The sequence below is a fragment of the Pristiophorus japonicus genome, chromosome 8 (assembly GCF_044704955.1).
Source record: "Pristiophorus japonicus isolate sPriJap1 chromosome 8, sPriJap1.hap1, whole genome shotgun sequence".
In the NCBI taxonomy this organism is placed as follows: domain Eukaryota; kingdom Metazoa; phylum Chordata; class Chondrichthyes; family Pristiophoridae; genus Pristiophorus; species Pristiophorus japonicus.
In genome coordinates this window covers 35441071-35464510 of record NC_091984.1, presented here as the reverse complement: position 1 = coordinate 35464510, position 23440 = coordinate 35441071, and the positions used below count along the sequence as shown (strand labels likewise).

Sequence of the window (23440 nt, the reverse complement as noted above, 5' to 3'; positions counted from 1 at the left end):
TACCCGCCCGTTTTGGTCTACGCAGACCGACACCAAGATGTCGTGCAGAGTGGGATGTCAAGACTTCCTGCCGTGGTGGAGGTGACGGAGAGGAAGCGGAAGCCTGAGGCTCTACTCCCGAGTCCGGAGGAACTGTGCCCTCCGTACTCGCTTGTTTGCTCGGAGTTTTGCTGCGAGCAGACATGACACCTTGGGGTGCAGCGCCGTGTCCAGCCAGCAACGCATACCATAGGACATTGGTTGCGGCTGTCTGCTGCTGAATAGCCTCCAAGGTCTCCCTTGCAGTCAGTGACTGCTCAGAAGACCAGTTGGAGAAGTTCTGGCAGAACTCGCTCCAGGATGCTGGAAACTGGCTCCAGTTCGCAGAAAATCCCTTGAATCCGTGGATAAGGACACGACCAATCGCATCTCCCAGCACAGGGAAATCAAGCTCTCTGTCTGGCCCTCCAAGGCAGGCGATTGCTCACCACGCTTACCAGACCTCCGTGGGGTCAGCGTTTGCAATATGACGCACCTTGGCGTCGCCACCTGCACACCGCTTGGTCCCGGTGCTTCTTCCATCTCAACCGAGATGGCCGCAGGTTGTTTCCCCCCCCCCCACCCCCCGGCAAAAAAAATCTCTTCTTCTTCCGTCTCCTCCTCCTCCTCCTCCCCCTGCTGAAGCACAGCAGCAAGGTTCTGCAGTGGCTCCTCTTCTTCAGCCTCCTGTGATGCTCGAGATGGTTCAGTGGTAATGGACTCCACTGACACGACGACCACTTGACCTTTAATTTGATAAACAACAATTATCTATTCAAATCATTGCATTACAATTTTTCTCTAAGTCAAAACATTGCAATGCTTTCATTTACCCCATATGCACAGGTGATCACAAGCTTTAACATGACCTAACTTGATCTCATTCGAACATCTATAGTACATCACCATTATATATCAGATTATATTATAATTGCATAACATTACATTGTAATTGCATAACATTGCATAACATCAAATTAATTTTAATTGCATAACATTACATCGTAACTACGATATTTTCAGTATCTACTAATGATACACACATTGAACAATGCACATTTCTCATTACTCACATGTCTCAAGATCGCCGAGAAATCACATCACCCATTTGACATCGCTGGGGTAAGGCCGAGTGGAAAATCGCAAAAAAAAAAATGGGCCTTGAGCCGGCGATCAGCACGGGTGATAGGTCCCGCATCGCTGGAACAAGGCCCATTTTTTTCGGCCTTAGCCTGCAAGTGGAAAGTCTAGCCCATAGTGCTTCACAGCCAATCAAGTAGTTTTGGAGTGCAGCCACTGTTGCAATGTAAGGCTAATGACCAGATAATCTGTATTAATGATATTGGTTAAGGGCTAAATGATGGCCAGAACAACTCCTCTTTTATTTATTTGGTGTTTATGGGACCTTTTTTAAATGCAGCTGGCAAACGTGAACTCATCCAAAATATGTCATCCCTGGCAGTGCAGTACAAATGCAGTGCAGATGAGCTGAGGCAGGAACGGAGTCTGGCAATGTGAGGGGTGGAAGTAGGTGGTCTTGGTGATGGGGCGGATATGTAGTCGGAAGCTCATCTCGGGGTCAAATACAATACCAAGGTTGCGAACAGTCTGGTTCAGCCTCAGACAGTTGCCAGGCAGAGGGATGGAATCGGTGGCTAGGGAACAGAGTTTGTGGTGGGGACTGAAGACAATGGCTTTGGTCCTCCCAATAATTAGTTGGAGGAAATTTCTGTTCATCCAGTAATGGATGTCAGACAAGTAGTCAGATAATTTAGAGAGAGTGGAAGGGTTGAGAGAGGTGGTGGTGAGATGGAGTTGGATATCGTCAGTGTACATGTGGAAACTGACACTGTGTTTTTAGATGATGATGCTGACGGGCCAAGGATAGATCCTTGGGGGGAACACCAGAGGTAACACTGCAGGAGTGGGCTATTTAATCAAGTCTCTGGAGCAGACGTGAACCCATAACTTTCTTACTCAGAGGTAGGAGTACTACTACTGTTCAAGGCCGACAGCTAGATAAATGAATGTTACTCCTTAACCATGGCAAATTAGCTTTAGCTATGCGATTCTTGATTATTATTAACCGTATAAACATTACTGTTTGCTTGTTGTTAGAATTAACTTCGGGGAGACCAACAGAAATTAGCACCAATTAAAACAATTCTTTTCTGATTCCACACTAGTATGGGACTGTGTATTCCTGCTATATTTGCTGCACTTAGCATCTTTGTGGAACCCATAGCTGGCTATGGAAATGGTCAGGTGACTGTGGCTTGTGCCACCATGATTGCAAAGCATGGGAGCTTTCCTCAGAAATTGCCGAGTCCTGCCATTATCACAGTAGACAAACATGTGTTCAACACAGAGGATCAAATAAAAGGTACAGACATTTTCAACAGTTAAAGATCTTTTCAAATTTGATATTACAATTATTTATATGTTATTGTATTCATTTTGTCTGTGCAAATTCATTTGATCAGTGTTAAAATAAAATGTATCACTGTACAGATTATTGGATACGGTGTGACAGTTGGAATGCTTTCTGTGATTTTCAGTTTTCATACTGCTTTGGAATAAGTATAAGAATGTTACATCGCGTTCCTAGCACAGAAACAGGCCATTCAGACCAACTGGTCTATGCTCCACACAAGCCTAAATGTGACACAGATGGTTAACCTTATGGCACAGCGAATCATAATATCAGCAAGCATCAGACTGGCAGAAAGAATCCTTGTGCTCATGAATCCGCATGGTGAATTGCCTACTTCAGTTGGATCAATTATCCACTCTCATGAACCTGCCAATGTTCACCTGAGAGGGGGCATTGGCTAAGGTTGAACAACCATTCACCTGATCATCTCCTCCACAGCAAATGCTGCAATGGTTGGAGAAGGGGACACAAGACTAAAGAGTTGTGGAAATATAATTGAATAACAACCATTTTCCAAAATGTGATGACACTGACTCCCCTGCACTATAACCAATTTACTAACTAAATGTATGATGGTAATCAGGTTCAGTTATTACACTGACATAAAAGATCAAGCAGTAGAGCATTGCTAATACTGGACCATTACTGGTACAGGAAATCTAATGGACTATAGTAGTTAGAGAGTGGTGTCATTTAGAAATTCTGGGGGAGAAATTCGTGTCATTTGCGCCTCCCATTAGCGAGAGCTAACCGGTGGCACCCGTTGCTGCCGGTAGCGCATCAATGTCATCACCGTGCGCAGCGGCCCATTTTCACCCTGGAGTGAAAATTGTGTAGCTCATCGTGAGTCTGCTATGGGTGATATTCAGGCCAGCCTCATGGGTCACAAACCAGGCTCCAGTCTGCATGTGGATGAAAATTAAAGGGGAGGTACGGCGCCGACATTTTTGAAAATGGCCTTCCCCTCTTGAAATTGCGGGGTCCGTGCCGCGATGTTGCAGCCCGGCACTCTGCTTCTGTGCCGGGTTACTGCCATGGCATCCCGCTCCCCAGTGGTGTAGGGGTGGCCTCTTCTCCCCGATGCAGAGTCTGCAGAGTGCCCTCCCCTTTAACGGAAAGGGAGGGCCCTGTGTTCCCATGTAGCGCTGGAATATTCCCGCGGTTAGCGCTCCAGTCCTGCTCCCGAGAGGAGGTGGAGCGCGTGACATTGCGCTCAACTTCCCAACGGAGGCAGTAAACTCAACTTCACTGCCGGGATGGGACTTCTGCGCCTGCAGTAGGAAATCCCGCCTCACCTCGGGGATGGTACCGAATTTCGCCCCCTCTATGTCCCACAGTATTTCTCATTAATTTTGCTTTACTCGCCATTCAATAGCTGGTGTGACAGACCTTTTTCCAGGCCATTGGCAATACCGGTCTTGAGCTGGTCATGATGAGGCGACCTAGGGTGACTATTCCACTAATCTTCCTTTCCTCTTGATGGGGAGATGCTTGCTGCCCTTTTGACTCTCCCAGAATGCCGGGTTAGTGGCCGTTTGCATGTGGAATGTTTGCTTCCATACTCTGACATTGTTTACTCTCGGTTTCAGTTACACTCACTGTGAGACAGTCTGGAACTTCTTTCCAAGGATTTTTTATACAAGCACGAGATGCTGCTGACCTGAATGGTGGGCCCGTTGGGACCTTTACTCTTATTGATAAGAACTCCCAGCTTCTGACATGTGGAGATGTAAAAGTAAGTACCTGCTTGTGAATTCCAAACATGTTACAGAAGTTCTTCAAAAATCGGTTTAGTATTTTGCACTGTTGGTCAGATAAACTGCAAATATAATTTTAAATTCATGAAAAAGGTACTCTGATTTGGCTGGGTGAAGGAAGCAAGTGACTGGAAGTGATGGGGAATGTAGCTTTTTTGAGCTGGATGAGCTAAAATGGGCCCCAAGGCTTTCCTGATCAATATTTATTCTGTGATCTTGTAAGTCACTTATTTTATGCCGTGTATTCAATCACACATTGTAATTTTATGGATTGTTTGAACATTAAAGAGCCAGTCTACACAGCCAAGTAAAAGAATGGAAGTGTTTCGATGTACTGAACATATTCATTGTATGACGCCAACTTGTGTTGAACATTGTACTCGTGTCTCTCTGCCACAGGACTCTGCAGTCAGCCACACAAGTCCATCAGGAAAACACACAATCGAGGTGCTGTGGGACCCACCTGTACCAACACCAGACCACATCCAGTTCCTGTAAGCACCGTAGTGCATTTAACAAACAATATTCATTGGATAAATGAAATCTGTCTTTGTAGTGAATCAGGATAACATGCTATGTTGTTCAGCAGTGAGTGTTTGGTGCGGGTCTAAGACGTAGATGTAACTTGCAAGTTAGTGTGAGTACAACAGCAGTTAATGTGCATGGGGGATCTGTGTGTTTTTCAGATTATCACATTGTATTGTGGTAAGAATTAGTTATATATCCGGTACTGTTTTTATCCCTCAGTGATAGTTTACAGCATTTATTTTTAATTTATTTATGGGATGTGGACGTCACTGGTAAGGCCAGCATTTATTACCTTTGAGAAGGTGGTGGTGAGCCGCCTTCTGAACCGTTGCAGTCCGTGTGGTGAAGGTACTCCTAGAGTGCTGTTAGGGAGGAAGTTCCAGGATTTTGATCCAGTGATGATGAAGAAATGGCGATATATTTCCAAGTCAGAATGGTGTGTGACTTGGAAGGAAACTTGGAGGTGATAGTGTTCCCATGCGCCTGCTGCCCTTGTTCTTTTACATGGTAGAGGTCGCGGGTTTGACAGGTGCTGTTAAAAAAGCCTTGGTGAGTTGCTGTAGTGCATCTTGTAGATGGTACACAGTGCAGCCATGGTACACCGGTGGTGGAGGGAGTGTATGTTTCAGGTGCTGAATGGGGTGCCGATCAATCAAGCTCCTTTGCCCTGAAAAGTATGTGCAAAAGTATGGCTCACCGACCCTACTATGCATTATTTTCACATGTTGCACACCTCACACAGCTGATTATCACTTAAGAGTGACATAAAGGAACTAATAACTTTAATAGCAGAACAGATCCTGACGATTCATTTTACTTTAAGTTTGCAATAACGACAACTTGTATTTACATTGCGCCTTTAATGTTAAGGTGCTTCACAGGAACATTATAAAACAAAATTTGATACTGAGCCATAAAAGGTATTAGGGCAAATGAGCAAAAGCTTGGTCAAAGAGATAGGTTTTAAGGAGCCTCTTAAAGAAGGATTGCGAGGTAGAGAGGCAAAGAGGTTTAGGGAGAGAATTCCAGAACTTAGGGCCTTGACAGCTGAAGACACGGCCACCAATGGTGGAGCGATTAAAATTGGGGATGCCAAGATGCCAGAGGAGTGCTGAAATCTCGGATAGTTGTGGGGCTGGAGGAGATTTCAGAGATAGGGAGGAGTGAGGCCATGGAGGGATTTGAAAACAAGGATGAGAATTTTAAAATCTAGGCATTACTTAACTTGGAGCCAATATAGGGGTGCTCAGGGGTGATGGATGTGAGTTAGGACATGGGCAGCCAAGTTTTGGCTAACCTCAAGTTTACGGAGGCTGTCCAGGAGTGCATTGGAATAGTCAAATCTATAAAATTCCATTACCTTTTTCTATATTAATTGGAGGCTTAACGTCGCAACACTGGTAGTGAATGTTGGGTGTTCCCATTCAGCAATGGAATGCTGCTCGTCCAGTATCTTCTGTGCAAACAGGCCACCTTGACTTTTTCCAGCAAAATATTACTACACTTGGTGAATGCAGAGTAAAGAAAAGTTAACTACAGGCAACTCTCGATTATCCGTACACGGATCCAATGGGAAACCGTTGTAACGGGATTTAACATTCTGTTGCTAACAAGTGAAAAGACAGCTCCAAATAATTGGGAAAAATCGCCTTCCAAACACTGTGCTCATTTGTATTTGCTCATTCTCTCTCTCACACATTTTCTCTCTCTCTCACACTCGCACATTCTCTCTCTCACACTCTCTCACTTACTGTAAAAATCACCCTCCTCTGTCCTTGCTTTGCTGGTGTATGTGTGTGTGTGCGCGCTGCTGCAACCGCTGTCTCTCGCGGCTGCCGCTGACGTTGGGAACGGGGGCAGTGCCGGCACCGGGTTCCAGGCACAGAACCTGTACATGCATGCTGGTAATGTCCATCTTTTGTTACTGTTTGTAGCTGATTGTATTGATTCATTAAAGTTTTAACTTATAAATGTAAACTCGCCCTAACGATTGTATTTATTCATTAAAGTTTTAACTTTAAAATGTAGACTCACCCTAACCGAAAAATTGTTTACCTGGAATAGCCCAATCCCCAAGGGACCCTGATAATCGAGAGTTGCCTGTATATTTATTGCATGCTTTAATGTGGTGCTGACACATTGGGCTGGATTTTCGTCTTCACTGCCTGGGCAGTAATCTGGCAGGGTGGATTGTACCCTTTAGAGAGCCTGTCTGATTTTCATTCCATTGATTTCAATGTCTGGCAGTGTACACAGATGTACCTTTATTGCATTGGAGGGCCTGCTTCTCTAGTCAACTTTAAGGGTAGATTTCTTTTGTTTGCTAATTGTAGCAAAATCAGAAACAATTGGCAGTTTAGGGCTCTCCTTGTTTTTCAGATGCCGCTGAAGTATTTAGCTGTAGCGAGGGAGAAGTGCTATCACTTGAGATTGGCAAGTGCACAATCAGCTTGTTCGTACCCTAACCGTGCTTTCTAATTTCTGACCATGCAGGTGGCTGTTGATTCGAGGAGGTGGCAGGGTGGGGAGTTGGAGGAGTTTTGGAGTGACAGACCATTTGGGATCAGGTAGAGATGAGGGCTTTAACATTGGAAGCAAGGCAATTATTTAGCAGGTCAACAGAGATGCAGTGTGGGTGGTGGTACAGAGAGCAAGGAATTGCTGGAAAGAGGAGGTGAAGGGAATAGAGTAAGGCAGTGGGGGAGTGGAGGTGGGGTGAAGGGGGCGCATGGTGGGGTTGTGAAAGAGATGAGAAAATGATGTTTGATGACCCTGAGAATTCAGAGGACACTGGACAGAGCTGACGTTGATGATGATGAGGTGTGCTCTTTGGTAACACTTCTGGCTCGATCATAATGCTATTGATCCACTTCCTGCCCAGAATTGGCTGCTAGCAGGGGAAGACTGTGCAGCCCTTGGCTGGATGCCAACTTGCAGGTAAGTTTTCAGGAGGGTGCCCTGGGTGACTAAAAGTGCACCGATCCAATATGGCTTTCCACCAAACCTTGGGTGCAGATCGGGCATGGGATATTGACCCGCCTCACGCCCCCATCGCATTAGTAAGATTTCCCCTTGTTTTCCACGTGAAAAATGGGTAAAACGAGATTGAATTTTTCCCTTAACTTCATCTTTCTTCATTTCAGGGTGACAGTGGTTCAGAAATTCAACATTTACTGGGTAAAATTACATGGTCCAGTAGTTTCTCAACTAAATGCCCCTCCTCTGCCAATACAGACTACAGTAGAGTCGCCACCAATCCTACCGGCCACCACCCAGCTGACTAAACCAGTAAGTGCACTCCAAATTGATTCAGGGCAAGGTGTTGGACATCAAGGGGGAGAGCTGGAAAAGGATGTTTAGAAATAATTTTGATCCATATTTTGAGTAGACATCTGGATAATTTTCTGCATTTGCGTTGAAATTCGATTTTATTTGATGAAAATTAATCTGCATAACAAGTCATACGTAATTTGAAATTGAGTTCCACATTTTGGATGGAATACTGTGGGAACCTTTCCTGGGATTTCTTGATATGTACAGATGGTGGCCGAGGATCCTCACTGGCAGCACAACCTCGGAAAAGCAGCACATAGAGTCGATTGTGCAATATCTATGCAATGAGGTCAGCATCGCACAACAGATTAATTCACATATCTTTTGAAAACTTTAACTTACTTTTACAAGCTTAATTCAGATAAAGAATGACATGTTTTACAGAAAGGCTTGAGATAAAACTTTCAGCAAATCAAATCTAATCTAATTTCAGGTCAATATTTTTAGACTGTGATTTTGATCTGTGATACTCAGGGGTAATTCTAACCTAACTCGCCATGTGGGAAGCCCACAAGATCAATTGGAATGCTAGTTTTATACCCTGCCCAGTTTCACACTCTAGTGATTTCAATGGAGAGTAAAACCAGACTGGGTGAAAAGCCAGCATTGTATCTGACCTCGTCAGGTTCTTGATGGGTGGGCTAGCTTAGAATTGCCCCTATTATGACTTTCATTTTGTGCCCATTTTTTAAATTCCAAAATAGTATTTTCTATTGGATGCACATCAGATCCTTAGATGAATGAAAATACATTAATTGTCATACTTTCTGGAAGTAATGATAAGTAGGGCCAATGATTGATTGCATTGAGTGATTTGTTAGCACTCTCAACTCAGAAACTGTCATTTTCACTGGCTTTGGGATTTCTTATGTCAAAGCATGGTACTTGAGCAAGTCATGCTACTCGTCCTAGCGGAAGATCCTGTGGGATGTCACACTGTGCCAAATCAGTCACTCCAGGGAGCCAAATGAAGTCTGAGGTTCGATCAAACACTCACCCCAAAACCTTTAGGGAGAGAATTTCCATGGGATTCTCCCGATCTCCCACTGTAACTTCAGCAGACACCGTGGATAAATGGCTGTTTTTGACCATTTACGCTATTTCTCCGGGGATTCCACCCATCCAAGAACCCTGGCGGCAATTTCCAGGTTTTTCTTCTTGAGAGTACCATTTCTTCAAATCAGGATCTAATTTTAAGTTATTTCTGTAGTTATACTGAACTGATGATAAGTACTGACATTTAAACCAATGAAAAAATGTTACCCTGATTTACCAACCACGCGGAAATGATCCATTTTAGCTTTCTCTGTTGGCAGTTCAATGTGACAGAATGTGGCAGTAAGAAATCCTGCCTGCGGAGCCCCCCTGGATGTGATCCTGAACTGGACCAACTATGCTTCTTCCTGTCCTTCGCAGTGCAAGGCTCTTCAGTGCTGTTTGAGTTGAGTGGACCTTCTCACGGCTACATCTCTTTTGCTCTGTCAGATGACAAATGGATGGTCAGTATCATAGCAAATTAAAGTTCTCCTTGTACTGGATAAAGGCAGTTGCCAATATTTACAATGAGTACAGACATGCTTATACCACAGCCTGTGCTCTGAGACCAATAGCTGCGCTATTAGTTCAATCCATCTCTTCCCTACTCCTAGCTCTATTTGCAAACCTCCCACCGAGGAGAGAGTTGTCGGCAGTCATGCTAACCGTGCTAACCGGAGCTTCGCTCTTGGCTATTTAACGTTGAAATGTTTTGCGAGTGTGCGCGAGAGAGTTGGCATTCTCTACACATTGAAACCAGCTCCTGGTAAGTTTAAAAAAAATGTTTAACAGCACTTTTTGAACCAGGTTTGACACTGCAATGTGAGACTGCCTTTTCCAGGGATCTCCCATCACTTCTTTCTGGCATCCGATCAAGGCCCCGTTGCAGGCTTTTACTGCAGATTTAGTGCTACTGTGAAATGGAAGCATTTGGCAGCGCCGATGGCTTCTGTATAAACGCCCCCTAAACTAAAGTTCGAGGGCCCATTGCGATTAATAGAATGATGGATTTCGAGCAATTTGATTTTTTTTTAATATCGTCAATATTTACATTGAAATAAATCGTTTGTTTTTAATTAGCAGATGGGGACATGAGGCCAAAGGGATTTTATCTTGTGGAACATTCTGCTGATAGTCACATATTCAATGAGGAACACAGCTTATAATGGAGAAAAAGGAATTGATTTCGAGGCCTCCCACCTGCTGGAAATGTGGTGGTGGTGCCCTGCAAAAGGTGGGAAACTATTACCGCCCTGTTCCCGCCGAAGGCATGGCCATTCCTATCTTCCCTTGGGCCTACTGCTGGGCAGCCAAAGCACACGCCTGAGTCAGACAGTAGACCCGTCAATATCTTAGGATGTACATTGGACACCAATTAACCATTTTAGGACATTATTGGGTGGAGCGTACACGATGCATGCACTACCCAGTATCAGCTGCCGCTGCAGCCAAACAGGAGCCCAAAGGTACATTTTATTTTATTATTGTGTGGCCAGAAAGAGCAGGAGGGCTCCCCCGACCTCCACATAAACAACCTAGGCTGCTGCCGCACTGGGCCCGTCCCACACCCGAGAAGGTTTTGTGGAACCCGTAGAAGAACTCCTGCATCTACTGGCACTGCCCCCACCGCCCCAACTTACCTCAGGGCTCCTCTTTGGCTGGACCATCAGCTGATTCTAAGCGGAGAGTTAGCTAGCTGCCCAGCAGTAGGCCTGGTGGAAGTTTGCAGTGGCCACGGTTGTAATGGGGCGGTCAGTTATTTCCTACCATTTTCGGGGAGCTGCCGCTCTGTTTCAGGTGGGCGAGCGGCTTCAAAATCTACGCCCTCCCCCCCCCCCACGACCCTTGCCATAGAGTATTGAGATACTCAGGAGCAATAATCTTCAATTCCCCCCAAAAACTCTGGGTTAGACTTTCCACTTTATATCGGCCAAAACGGACATCTATCGCCATTTTGAGCAAAAAATGGAAACTTAGGCTGGAACATCGGCAGAAAATTAAGCCCCCAAGTGTTTCGGCTCACTTCGCCGAGCTGATCGCTGAGGTGATCGCTCTCACATCGCCGAGTTGAACTTCCGGCACATCGCCGGGCTGATCGGTCGCCGAGTGGAACTTTCGGCTCATCGCCGGCACATCGCCGGGCTGATCGCTCGTCGAGAACATCGCTGGATAATAGTTGCTTTTCCCGGGCCTGCCTCACTGAATCTCAGAGGAAGGGAGAAGGCAGCTAAAAACACTCGAGCTAAGATATTGTGAGTTATTTAAGGGTCTTTTACAGATAGATCCACTCAGATTTATACTTATATTTAATTGTACTAATAGTAGCTTAGTAGATTAGCCAATCTTTTACTGAAAAGTGCATTTATAGCAAGTGAAAATAATTATTGATAGTGATGGGGCCTATGCTTTCTGTGCCATTACTCGTAACTGCTCACATGCTGGTTTCTGAAAAGATCAATCAAAGAGGTGGCAGAGTAATGCATAGACAGAGACAGAGGAGATAGAGGAGGCGAGCATACAGCCAATGAAGGTACAAAGAAACGCAATCTTACCTCAACTTGTCTAAAAACGTGTGTCTTAGGAGGCTGCGCTTCCGGAAGGTGGTTATCGATGAGATTTGCCAGCTCATCAAGGGGGATCTGCAGCCTTCCAGCACCATCAGAACCACACTGCCCATTGAGGTAAAGGTTACTGTAGCACTATCCTTCTACGCATCGGGATCCTTTCAGGCTTCAGCTGGCGACATCTGTGGTATCTCTCAGCACGCCACACAATGCTCCATTCGACAGGTGACTGAAGCCCTTTACGCTCGCAGGATGGACTTTATAAGCTTCCCTATGACCAGGGAGGCATAGACCGAGAGGGCTTTGGGTTTCTCGAGAATAGCAAACTTCCCCAAGGTGCAGGGAGCAATAGACTGCACGCACATTGCCCTGAAAGCTCCTTTATAGAATGTGGAGGTGTTCCGTAATAGAAAGGGATTCCGCTCCCTAAATGTGCAGCTTGTTTTCGACCACAACCAAATAATCATGACAGTAAATGTTACATTTCCTGGCAGCATCCATGATGCGCACATCTTACGTTAGAGTGCTATCCCTGACCTGTTTATCAATCAGCCAGAAGGTCATGGTTGGATGCTGAGTGATAAAGGATATGGCCTTGTCAGCTGGCTGACCCCACTGCGTAATCCTGTCACTGAAGCAGAGAAACGTTACAACGAAAGCCACATAGCGACACGCAATATCGTCAAAAAGACAATTGGAGTTGTAAAGCAGCGCTTCAGATGCCTGGACCACTCTGATGGCAGCCTACAGTACCACCCTGACCAGGTCGCTGAGTTGTTTATTGTGGTGTGTTGCATGCTGCATAGCCTAGCTATAAGTTGAGGACAACAAATGCCAGATGAGGCTGCAGGTCCACCTCCAGAAGGAGGGAAGACGGAAGAGTCAGAGGAGCAAGAGGAGGAGGAGGAGGAGGAGGAAGAGGAGGCTGATGAGGACCTCGTGGAGGACAATCAGCCTGGCGTTGTAGCCATTGTCCTACCATCCCGCCTCCCCCCCCCCCCACCCCCACCACCTCACCAAAAGACCATTACCCCGTGGGAGTTACGCGGCTGCAAAGCTTTTGCATTAGCAGCTCATAAATGAATGCTTTGCATGAATTTACATTGGGGATAGTCACATTTACATTTACGGTTAAACAAAAGTTGCCTTGCCTGCACTAGCCTAGCCTTTGTTGTACAACATTTGCATTAATGCTTAACTTAACTAAACTTACATTATTATAAGAGAATGCACAACAAATGCACAGCAATTGCTAAAATGTAACATTTCAAAAATGCTTAACTTAACTATAAGAGAATGCACAACAATTGCTAAATTCAGTAACATTTTTTTATTGCAAACAACAAATTTTAAATTCTTTTTTATTAACACCCACCCCCCTCCACCCCCCCCCCCCACCCCCACAACTATGAACGCACATTAGTAGCAACAAATTAACTATAAAAAATTTAACATGAACATTAACATTGCAAAAACAAGCCTCCTCCCTACCTGCAGCCACATTTCCCTCCAGGTCCTTTACAGCCCCCGCTACCCCGCCGTGTATTAGCACCACCCGCCCGTTTTGGACCCCGCAGACCGAGACGTCACTTCCTGCCGTGGTGGAGGTGTTGGAGTGGAAGACGAAGCTAGCTGTTCGTCTTCCGAGTCAAGAGGAAGTGCATCCTCCATACTTGCTTGAGTGCTCGGGGTTGTACTCAGACCCAACAAGACACCTTGGGGTGCAGCGCCGTGTTCAACCAGCAGCGCATGCCGAAGGGCATTGGTTGCGGTGGTCTGCTCATGCATCTCTTCCAGTGTCTGCCGTGCTACCTCCAGTTGCACAGCAGACACGTATAAAAAGTCATGCGCAAACTGGGTAAACCCCTGGAGAAGCTCGCGACCTATCGCCGAGCACAAGGACATAAGAACATAAGAAATAGGAGCAGAAGTAGGCCATACCGCCCCTCGAGCCTGCTCCGCCATTCAATAAGATCGTGGCCGATCTGATCATGGACTCAGCTCCACTTCCCTGCCTGCTCCCCATAACCCTTTATTCCCTTATCATTTAAGAAACTGTCTATTTCTGTCTTAAAGTTATTCAATGTCCCAGCTTCCACAGCTCTCTGAGGCAGAAAATTCCACAGATATATAACCCTCTGAGAGAAGAAATTTCTCCTCATCTCTGTTTTAAATGGGCGGCCCCTTATTCTAAGATCGTGCCCTCTGGTTCTAGTCTCCCCCATCAGTGGAAACATCCTCTCTGCATCCACCTTGTCAAGCCCCCTCATAATCTTATACATTTCGATAAGATCACCTCTCATTCTTCTGAATTCCAATGAGTAGAGGCCCAACCTACTCAACCTTTCCTCATAAGTCAACCCCCTCATCTCTGGAATCAATCTTTTGAACCTTCACTGAACTGCCTTCAAAGCAAATATATCCTTTCGTAAATATGGAAACCAAAACTGCACGCAGTATTCCAGGTGTGGCCTCACCAATACCCTGTACAACTGTAACAAGAATTTCCTGTTTTTAAACTCCATCCTCTTTGCAATAAAGACCAAGATTCCATTGGTCTTCCTGATCACGTGCTGTACCTACATATTATCCTTCTGTGTTTCATGCACAATTGCCTCCAGGTCCTGCTCTGCTACAGCACTTTGCAATCTTTCTCCATTTAAATAATAACTTGCTCTTTGATTTTTTCTGCCAAAGTGCATGACCTCAAACTTTCCAACTTTATACTCCAGCTGCCAAATTTATGCCCACTCACTTAGCCTGTCTATGATCTTTTTCAGCTTTTTTATGTCCTCCTCACACATTGCTTTTCTTCCCATCTTTGTATTGTCATCAAACGTGGCTACGTTACACTCAGTCCCTTCTTCCAAGTCGTTAATATAGATTATAAATAGTTGGGGTCCCAACACTGATCCCTGCGGCACCCCACTCATTACTGATTGCCAACCAGTGAATGAACCATTTATCCCGACTCTCTGTTTTCTGTTTGTTAGCCAATCCTCTATCCATGCTAATATATTACCCCCAACCCCGTGAACCTTTATCTTGCGCAGTAACCTTTTGTGTGGCACCTTGTCAAATGCCTTCTGGAATTCCAAATACACCACATCCACTGGTTCCCCTTTATCCACCCTGTTCATTACATTCTCAAAGAATTCCAGCAAATTTTTCAAACATGACTTCCCCTTCATAAATCCATGCTAACTCTGCCTGACCAAATTTTGCTTTTCCAAATGTCCTGTTACTGCTTCTTTAATAATGGACTCCAACATTTTCCCAACCACAGATGTTAGGCTAACTGGTCTATAGTTTCCTGCTTTTTGTCTGCCTCCTTTTTTAAATAGGGGTGTTACATTTGCGGTTTTCCAATCCGCTGGGACTTCCCCACAATCCAGGGAATTTTGGTAAATTACAACCAATGCATCCACAATCCCTGCCGCTACTTCTCTTAAGACTCTAGGGCGGGGTACATCAGGCCCTCCAACTGATCGTCCATGGGAGGTGATTGTTGACCTCTCTGACCCGCCCTCCGTGGGGTCAGCATGCGCACTATAATGCGCCTTGGCATTGCCAGCTGCACACTGCTTTGTCCCGGTGTCTCTTCAATCTCACGTGAGATGACCGCAGGTTCATCCCACCCCACCTTCACAATTGTCTGCTGCTGCTGGTGCTCCTCCTCCTCTTCCTCCTCGAGCTCAATGTTGGTGATGGTGTTGTCGCGCTCCTCCTCCTCCTCCTGTTCCTCCTCCTCCTCTTCACCAGGTGCTGGTACAGGTACTGGTTGCACCTCGACCAGCATCTCAGGATGACATTAAAAAAACATATGACCTTATTACAGAGCTTATTTGAACATAACGGTGCATATTAACGAGAGACGTTACACACCAATACATTTCACTACCCCAGAAAACCGAAGCAGCTGCATCCCCTGCTTCTTATGCACAAAGGCTGCTTGCATGACATGACATGACATGACATAATTCGTATATTACATTATAATTACAGGACATTACATTACTTTTTAATACTGTTTGACACATTACTCACGAGCCGCATAGCTGGGCTCCACCAGACCGCGGATGGTGGCCGAACAGCTTTCGAGGCCCACCAGCGCGGCTGCATGCTCCTCAAGGTCCGCAAGTGGCTGAAATTGAGCAGATACTCCTCCGGTGCGGCTCTGCTCTGCCCGGTTGTTAAATATCTTAATCTGCAAACGAGAAAAGAAAATAGAATCAGCTAATTGACTAGGTAGTATCATGAAATCACAACAGTTTAAAACAGTTTACATGCTACAGCTTGACACACATACATCTCTCTATACTGCAGCAGCCAGAGAGACTTCCATCCCATCAAACACTCCCAGGGCAGGTACAGCATGGGCTGGAAAGCTCCCTCCACATTGTCCCATCAAACACTCCCAGGACAGCTGCAGCATGAGATTATTTACAGAGTAAAGCTCCCTCTACATAATCCCAAGTTCAGAGCCCTGTCCGGACCTTAACAAGGAGCTTATGTAATACACTTATGAATAACAAACTTAAATTCAATACAGGAGATTCATTATTATAATTAAAATTTGCATCAGTGCAATATAAAATGCAACTTACTCTTGCTGCAGCTACCAAGCTGTTCCAGCATTTCTGGCACTGCTCTGACCCCCTCGCGGAGGACACCACGTCTGCGATCTCGGCCCAAATTTTTCTATAAACACGGGATGGGGGTTTCCTGTGCGCACCCCTAATCAGTTGGCCCCACCGGGAATGCACCTCATTTACCAAGGCCTCATTGGCCTCATCACTAAAAGGCTTCACCCTCTTTCTCTCCCTCTCAGCATCATGATGCATTTCTGACATTTTAAACTGTATGTTATAATGTTTAAATATTGCAAAGTATTTCAAATATCTTTAAAACACTTTAAAACTCTGTAAAACTCTAAAACTTCTCTCCTCCAATTCACTGCCTTCTCGGTATCTCCTCTCTCTCTCTGCCCCTCCCTGTGTCTTCTGTGCATGCATGGATGACCCCTGACCTCCAGTCAAGGAAAAAAAAATCGCATGCGCGGAATGCCGTTGCTAGCGAAGCTTTGGCCTTCCACATTGCAGGCCGTTCGCTGGGCGCACGTCACATCGCCGACCTTTCGCATCGCCCATTTCACATCGCTGGCCTATCGCCGAGTGGAAAATCGATATCCAAAAAATGTGCGATGTTCCAGCGATTGGTAAGGCTGAGACATCGTACATCGCTGGAACATTGCCCATTTTTGGGGCAATAGCCAACAAAGTGGAAAGTCTAGCCCTCTGACTTTAACAAAATCTGCTGGTACCAGTAATGAACCTTATGTTATTTAGTTAATGAAAAAGTAAACAATGCAATAACAATCAATGCAAATGGATTGGGTGGCATATTTAGATAGTCGGACTTGGCTACTTGCAGATGTGATTTATGTTTACTTAACAATTTTCTGTTATAGGGTAATGATGATGTCTATTTATGTGTTGTAAATGATCAAAGTGTACAGATCAATCCGGCCCATTCCACTGGACGTTCACATCCAATATTGAACTCACAGGTCGGTGCAGCAATGCTAATTTTTCTAACTACATTCTCAATTGATTTATCTACCTGTCTGAATGTGGCTGTTGCCTAAAATTTTGCTGCTTATGCTTTGAAGACGAGCAGGGAATTCTCCCAGCATCCTAGCAACCATTCACGCCTCAACCAACAGCACTAAAACAGATTAACTGCTCATTAATTTCATTGCTGTTTGTGGCATCTTCCTGTGTGAAAATTGGCCATTGCATTTTCTTACATAGCAACAGTGACTGCAGTTCAAATGTTATTGGTGTGAACAGATGTTTCTCCAAGGTTTGATGAAACACTAACCACATGCAAGTATTTACTTTTTATATGTTTGCTATGATAGCATGGTAGTAGAACTAAATACATTGAATCAATACAAAAGGAAATATTTGCAGAGCTAGGGGGAAACACAGTGAAGTGGGACTAATTGGATAGCTCTTTCAAAGAGTCGACATAGGCACGATGGACTGTGTATGTCCTTTCGTACTGTAACTTACTACTCATTTGAATTCAATCTAGATTTTGAATTTTTTCATTTTAAAAATAGGCTTTGAAAACACTGCCTTCGAAATAGGTTTTCCTAGTGTCACAGTTTAAATAACAGTGCCAAGCCTCCATGACCTTTTGTAATTCATTCTTGGGATGTGGGTGTCGCTGGCAAGGCCAGCATTTATTGCCCATTCCCAATTGTCCTTGAGAAGGTGGTGTTGATCCACCTTCTTGAACCACTGCAGTCCCTGTGGTGGAGGTACTCCACAATGCTGTTTGGAAGGGAGTTCCAGGATTTTGATCCAGCAATGATGAAGAACATAAGAACATATGAAATAGGAGCAGGAGTAGGCCATTTGGCCCCTTGAGCCTGCTCCACCATTTAATACGATCATGGCTGATCTGATCATCGACTCGGCTCCACTTCCCTGCCCGCCCTCATAACCCTTTATTCCCTTATCGCTCAAAAATCTGTCATTCTCCGTCTTAAATATATTCAATGACCCAGCCTCCACAGCTCTCTGGGGCAGAGAATTCCACAGATTTACAACCCTCTGAGAGAAGAAATTCCTCCTCATCTCAGTGTTAAATGGGCGGGCACTGATTCTGAGACTGTACCCTAGTTTTAGTTTCCCATATGAGTGTAAATATCCTCTCTGCATCCACCTTGTCGAGCCCCCTCATTATCTTATATGTTTCGATAAGATCACCTCTCATTCTTCTGAACTCTAATGAGTATAGGCCCAACCTACTCAACCTATCTTCATAAGTCAACCCTCTCATCTCCGGAATCAACCTAGTGAACCTTCTCTGAACAGCCACCAATGCAAGTATATCCTTCCTTAAATACGGAGACCAAAACTGTACGCAGTACTCCAGGTGTGGCCTCACCAATACCCTGTACAGTTGTAGCAGGACTTCTCTGCTTTTATACTCTATCCCCCTTGCAATAAAGGCCAATATTCCATTTGCCTTCCTGATTACTTGCTGTACCTGCATACTAACTTTTTGTGTTTCATGCACAAGGACCCCCAGGTCCCTCTGTACTGCAGCACTTTGCAATTTTTCTCCATTTAAATCATAATTTGCTTTTCTATTATTTCTGCCAAAGTGGATGACCTCACATTTTCCCACATTATACTCATCTGCCAAATTTTTGCCCACTCACTTAGCCTGTCTATATCCCTTTGCAGATTTTTTGTTTCCTCCTCACAATTTGCTTTCCTACCCATCTTTGTATCATCAGCAAACTTGGCTACATTACACTCGGTCCCTTCATCCATTAATATAGATTGTAAATAGTTGAGGCCCCAGCACTGATCCCTGCGGCACAGTGATATTTCCAAGTCAGGATGGTCTACGACTTGGAGATGGTGGTGTTCCCATGCACTTGTTGCCCTTGTCCTTCTAGATGTTAGAGGTCGTGGTTGAGAGGTGCTATCAAAGAAGCCTTGGAGAGTTGCTGCAGTGCATTTTGTAGATGGTACACACTGCAGCCACAGTGCGCCGGTGGTGGAGGGAGTGAATATTTAAGGAGATAGATGGGGTGCCAATCAAGCAGGCTGATTTGTTTTGGATGATGTTGAGCTGCATATCCAGGCAAGTGCAGAGTATTCCATCACACTCCTGACTTGTGACTTGTAGATGGTGGAAAGCCTTTGGGGAGTCTGCCGTGGAATCCATGCTGATGGGTTGCATCCAGCTGTGGGTCACCTTACCAGGGGGAGAGGAGGTATCAATTTGAAATTGTCACTAAAGGAGGGAGGCTAGGACAAATTTTGTTGCACTGAGGGTTGTTAGAGCAAGGACTGCTGTGTCACAGAGAGTAATTGAAGCGAAGACATTGCATCTTTTCAGGGATGAGTAGATAAACATTTAAATAAGACTAGGGGAAGAGAGAGCAGCGCAGTAGGATTAGTTTTGGATTGCACTAGGCAAGAGCTGGCACAATACGATGGGCTGAATGGCCTCCTTCTGTGCTGTAAACTGATTTTATGGTGTGAAGGAGACTGACATTGGTATTTTTTCTCACGGGTGTACAGCACGTAATCATGAAACAAGATTGTCCTCATAATTTATGAAGGAGTTTCTGTCTCTGTTCCATTCTGTTGAGTGGGACGAAATTGTAAAAGCAGATCATTACAAAATCTAAGGTTTGTAAATTGTACTCCTGTTTCCTATATCATTAAATTGTAATACAACTACTTTCCGAGCAATCAAATAAGAGGTGATTCCATATCCTGCACTTGAGCAGAAATGTGGGTCACTGAATTGGGGCTACAATGTTACAGCCCTTTCTTTGACCCGTAAGTCCCTTTGCATGTGGGTCCCTGCTGGCATTGTGGAAACACAGAATCTCCCCTACAGTTTCAAGCTTGTAAATAACTCAATATTAGTGGGTGTAGATTTCTGTACATGGGGTGCAGCTTTTAACTGTGGTGACTGGTAGGCATGGGGTAGTAGCGGGCTGAAAATGACATTGGGTTACTTACCACCCCATTTATGATGGCGCTCCGACCACTGGTATCTTGGTAGAGGCCTTTACATGGGTGGCATGAGCACCCACCTGTTTCAGATGGGAGGCCACTTTTAATATACAAATCAGGGCCCTATGATGTATACAAGAGTCTAATGCAATTTTTAGGTATCAATGGGACTGTTGGACGCTGCTCAAAAAATGGCTCAAAACCATTTCTTCTTTTATTTGCTACTCCAAGCCCCACAAAAATACTCGTTCCTTGTGCCCAGATTGCGTCAGCCTAGTGGTGAAAACAAATTTCTCCCCCGAAGCTACTAGGAGAGACTAAGGGTGTCAGGAGAAAAAAGGCTCAGGGGAAAATACATTAAAGTTTATAGAATTGCGGTGGCGGGGGGGGGTATAAGCATAGATTATATTGTGTTTTTTTTTGGACATTGCGACTAGCTAGGTTAAACATAATGATGTTTTCCAGTCCTGTATGTTCTTACTTTCCTCAATATATATTCTGGCTATTATCAACCAAAACCAGGGCTGTTCATTTAATTATCAATATCGGATCTGTATTATTTAATGACTTCAAAATAATGAAAGATTTCGATCAAATTGAAGTCAACCAACTAATTAACTTGGACAGTAAAAATCAAACTGGAGGACAACAGTACATTCATTAGCAAGGTTTGGGGTTCCAATGATATTGGACATGTGGAATTGGCTCCCAGAGAAGGTAGTTTATTCAGGCTCAATTAGCATCTTTAAAAAGAAGCTGTTGAGAAGGGGCGATAAAAGGTCATGAAGATATTTAACAAGAGGAGGTTAGGGGAATGAAATTCACCTTGGGCGGCAGCCCATTTTGCACTCTACCCAATTTTCTTTTCCATTGAAGTCAGTGTTCCCTAAAATAGGGATTCAATAGACATGCGGGATGGAAGAATCATATGAAATAATCATACCAGAGTTCTGGATAGAGTGAACTTGATGGGGATAAAGCCTTTTCTCATTGGATTTTCTTATGTTCATATGGGCTTCCTGCTTTTTGTGCTAATCAATGGCAACGGATATGAATTTGTGAAAACACTTTGCTATTTAACAATGATTGCTGATTTTTTGCAGGTTTCTATTCATGATATGGCATGGAATTTGGAAGGTGAGGTGACCCAGTGTTCATTCAGAAGAAACATTCGGCTCCCTGAATACAGTGAACGCTTTGACCTGGACAGACAATATTACATTTTCCTAGCAGAAGGGAGAGCTGAGAATGGTGGGTTTGCCAATTATAGACTGTAAATTAAGCACATCTGTACCATGCACAGTAGTGAGCATTGGTTACACAGTTAGTTGGCACTAGGTGATTTTAGAGGTGCTTCAATGTAAAAGTGGCAGTGTAACTCAGAAATCAGGTCATAAATCTGACTTCTGAGCACACTAAAGCCAAGTTATGTGAGACCACTCCCAGGAGACATGCCTGAATAGTTTAAGCTTCATCATTGATACAGTTTAAATATAGGAAAAATTTAGAAAAACTTGAGTCCATATTTTAGAGACCTTCCAGATCATTAGATCCCCTACAGTGAGCACAATAGTGGCATGCGAATCATGTGGCCTGCCCAGCGAAGCTGATCGAGTGTGGTCAGTGCTTCAATGCTGGGGATGTTAGCCTGGATGAGGACACTAATGTTGGTGTGCCTGTCCTCCCAGGGGATTTGCAGGATCTTGCGGAGACATCGTTGGTGCTATATCTCCAGTGACTTGAGGTGTCTTCTGTACATCGTCCATGCCTCTGATCCATACAGGAGGGCGGGTATTACTACAGCCCTGCAGATCATGAGCTTATTGGTAGATTTGAGGACCTGGTCTTCGAACACTCTTTTCCTCAGGCAGCCAAAAGCTGCACTGGCACATTGAAGGCGGTGATGAATCTCTGCATCAATGTCTGCTTTTGATGACAAGAGGCTCCCGAGGTATGGGAAATGGTCCACGTTGTCGAGGGCCATGCCGTGAATCTTGATGACTGGGGGGCAGTGCTGTGCAGTGAGGACAGGCTGGTGGAGGACATTTGTCTTACGGATGTTAAGGCCCATGCTTTCATATGCTTCGGTGAATATATCGACTATATCCTGGAGTTCAGCCTCAGAATGTGCGCAGATGCAGATATCATCCGAGTACTGTAGCTCAACGACAGAGGTTGGGGTGATCTTGGACCTGGCCTGGAGGCGGCGTAGATTAACCAGCTTCCCACTGGTTCTGTAGTTTAGTTCCACTCCAGCGGGAGCTTGTTGATTGTGAGGTGGAGCATGGCAGCGAGGAAGATTGAGAAGAGGGTTGGAGCGATGACGCAGCCCTGTTTGACCCCAGTCCTGATTTGGATTGGGTCTGTAATGGATTCGTTGGTAAGGATCACGGCCTGCATGTCGTCGTGGAGCAGGCGAAGGATGTTGACAAACTTTTGAGGGCATCCGAAACGGAGGAGGACGCTCCATAGCGGTTGACAGTGTCAAAGGTCTTTGTAAGATCGAAAAAGGCCATGTATAAGGTCTGGCACTGCTCCCTGCATTTTTCCTGCAGCTGTCGCGCTGCAAAGATCATGTCCGTTGTGCCCCGTAGGGGATAAAATCCGCACTGTGATTCTGGGAGGAGGTCCTCGGCCACAGGGAGAAGACGGTTGAGGAGAACTCCAGCGACAACTTTCCCAGTGGATGATAGCAGGGAGATTCCCCTGTAGTTGCCGCAGTCGGACTTGTCCCCTTTTTTAAAGATGGTCACCATTACCATCTGAGATCTCCCGGCATGCTCTCCTCCCCCCAGATGAGAGAGATGAGGTCATGCATCCGCGCCAACAGCGCCTCTTTGCCGTACTTTAGCGCCTCAGGATTCCATCCGCACCTGTAGCCTTGTTATTCTTGAGCTGTTTTATGGCTTTGCCTACCTCGTGCAACACTGGGAAACACCTATCACCCCCTCCTCCAACCCCACCCCCCCAGTTCAAAGAAACACCTGTCACCCCCTCCTCCAACTCCCGCAAGTTCACAGAAACACCCATGAGGGGGCTAGACAAGGTGGATGCAGAGAGGATATTTCCACTCATGGGGGAAACTAAAACTAGGGAGATAGTCTCAGAATAAGGGGCCGCCCATTTAAAACTGAGATGAAGAGGAATTTCTTCTCTCAGAGAGTTGTAAATCTATGGAATTCTCTGCCCCAGAGAGCTGTGGAGGCTGGGCTTTTG

At 45.1% G+C, this 23440-nt stretch overlaps 2 protein-coding genes across 2 annotated transcripts in view; one reads left to right on the top strand and one right to left on the bottom strand.

The window, feature by feature from the left end:
• Window positions 1-23440, top strand: part of frrs1b (ferric-chelate reductase 1b) — a 69379-nt gene that overhangs the window by 7059 nt on the left and 38880 nt on the right. The window contains exons 3-9 of the mRNA XM_070886666.1: window positions 2205-2401; window positions 4042-4187; window positions 4609-4703; window positions 7881-8025; window positions 9387-9569; window positions 17140-17238; window positions 21328-21475. Of these exons, the coding sequence (XP_070742767.1) occupies window positions 2205-2401; window positions 4042-4187; window positions 4609-4703; window positions 7881-8025; window positions 9387-9569; window positions 17140-17238; window positions 21328-21475 (1013 nt within the window). The remainder of the gene's footprint in view (window positions 1-2204; window positions 2402-4041; window positions 4188-4608; window positions 4704-7880; window positions 8026-9386; window positions 9570-17139; window positions 17239-21327; window positions 21476-23440) is intronic.
• Window positions 15843-23440, bottom strand: part of LOC139268466 (uncharacterized) — a 161201-nt gene continuing 153603 nt past the window's right edge. Inside the window, exon 3 of the mRNA XM_070886662.1 lies at window positions 15843-15876. Within this exon, the coding sequence (XP_070742763.1) occupies window positions 15872-15876 (5 nt within the window). The 3' untranslated portion in view covers window positions 15843-15871. The remainder of the gene's footprint in view (window positions 15877-23440) is intronic.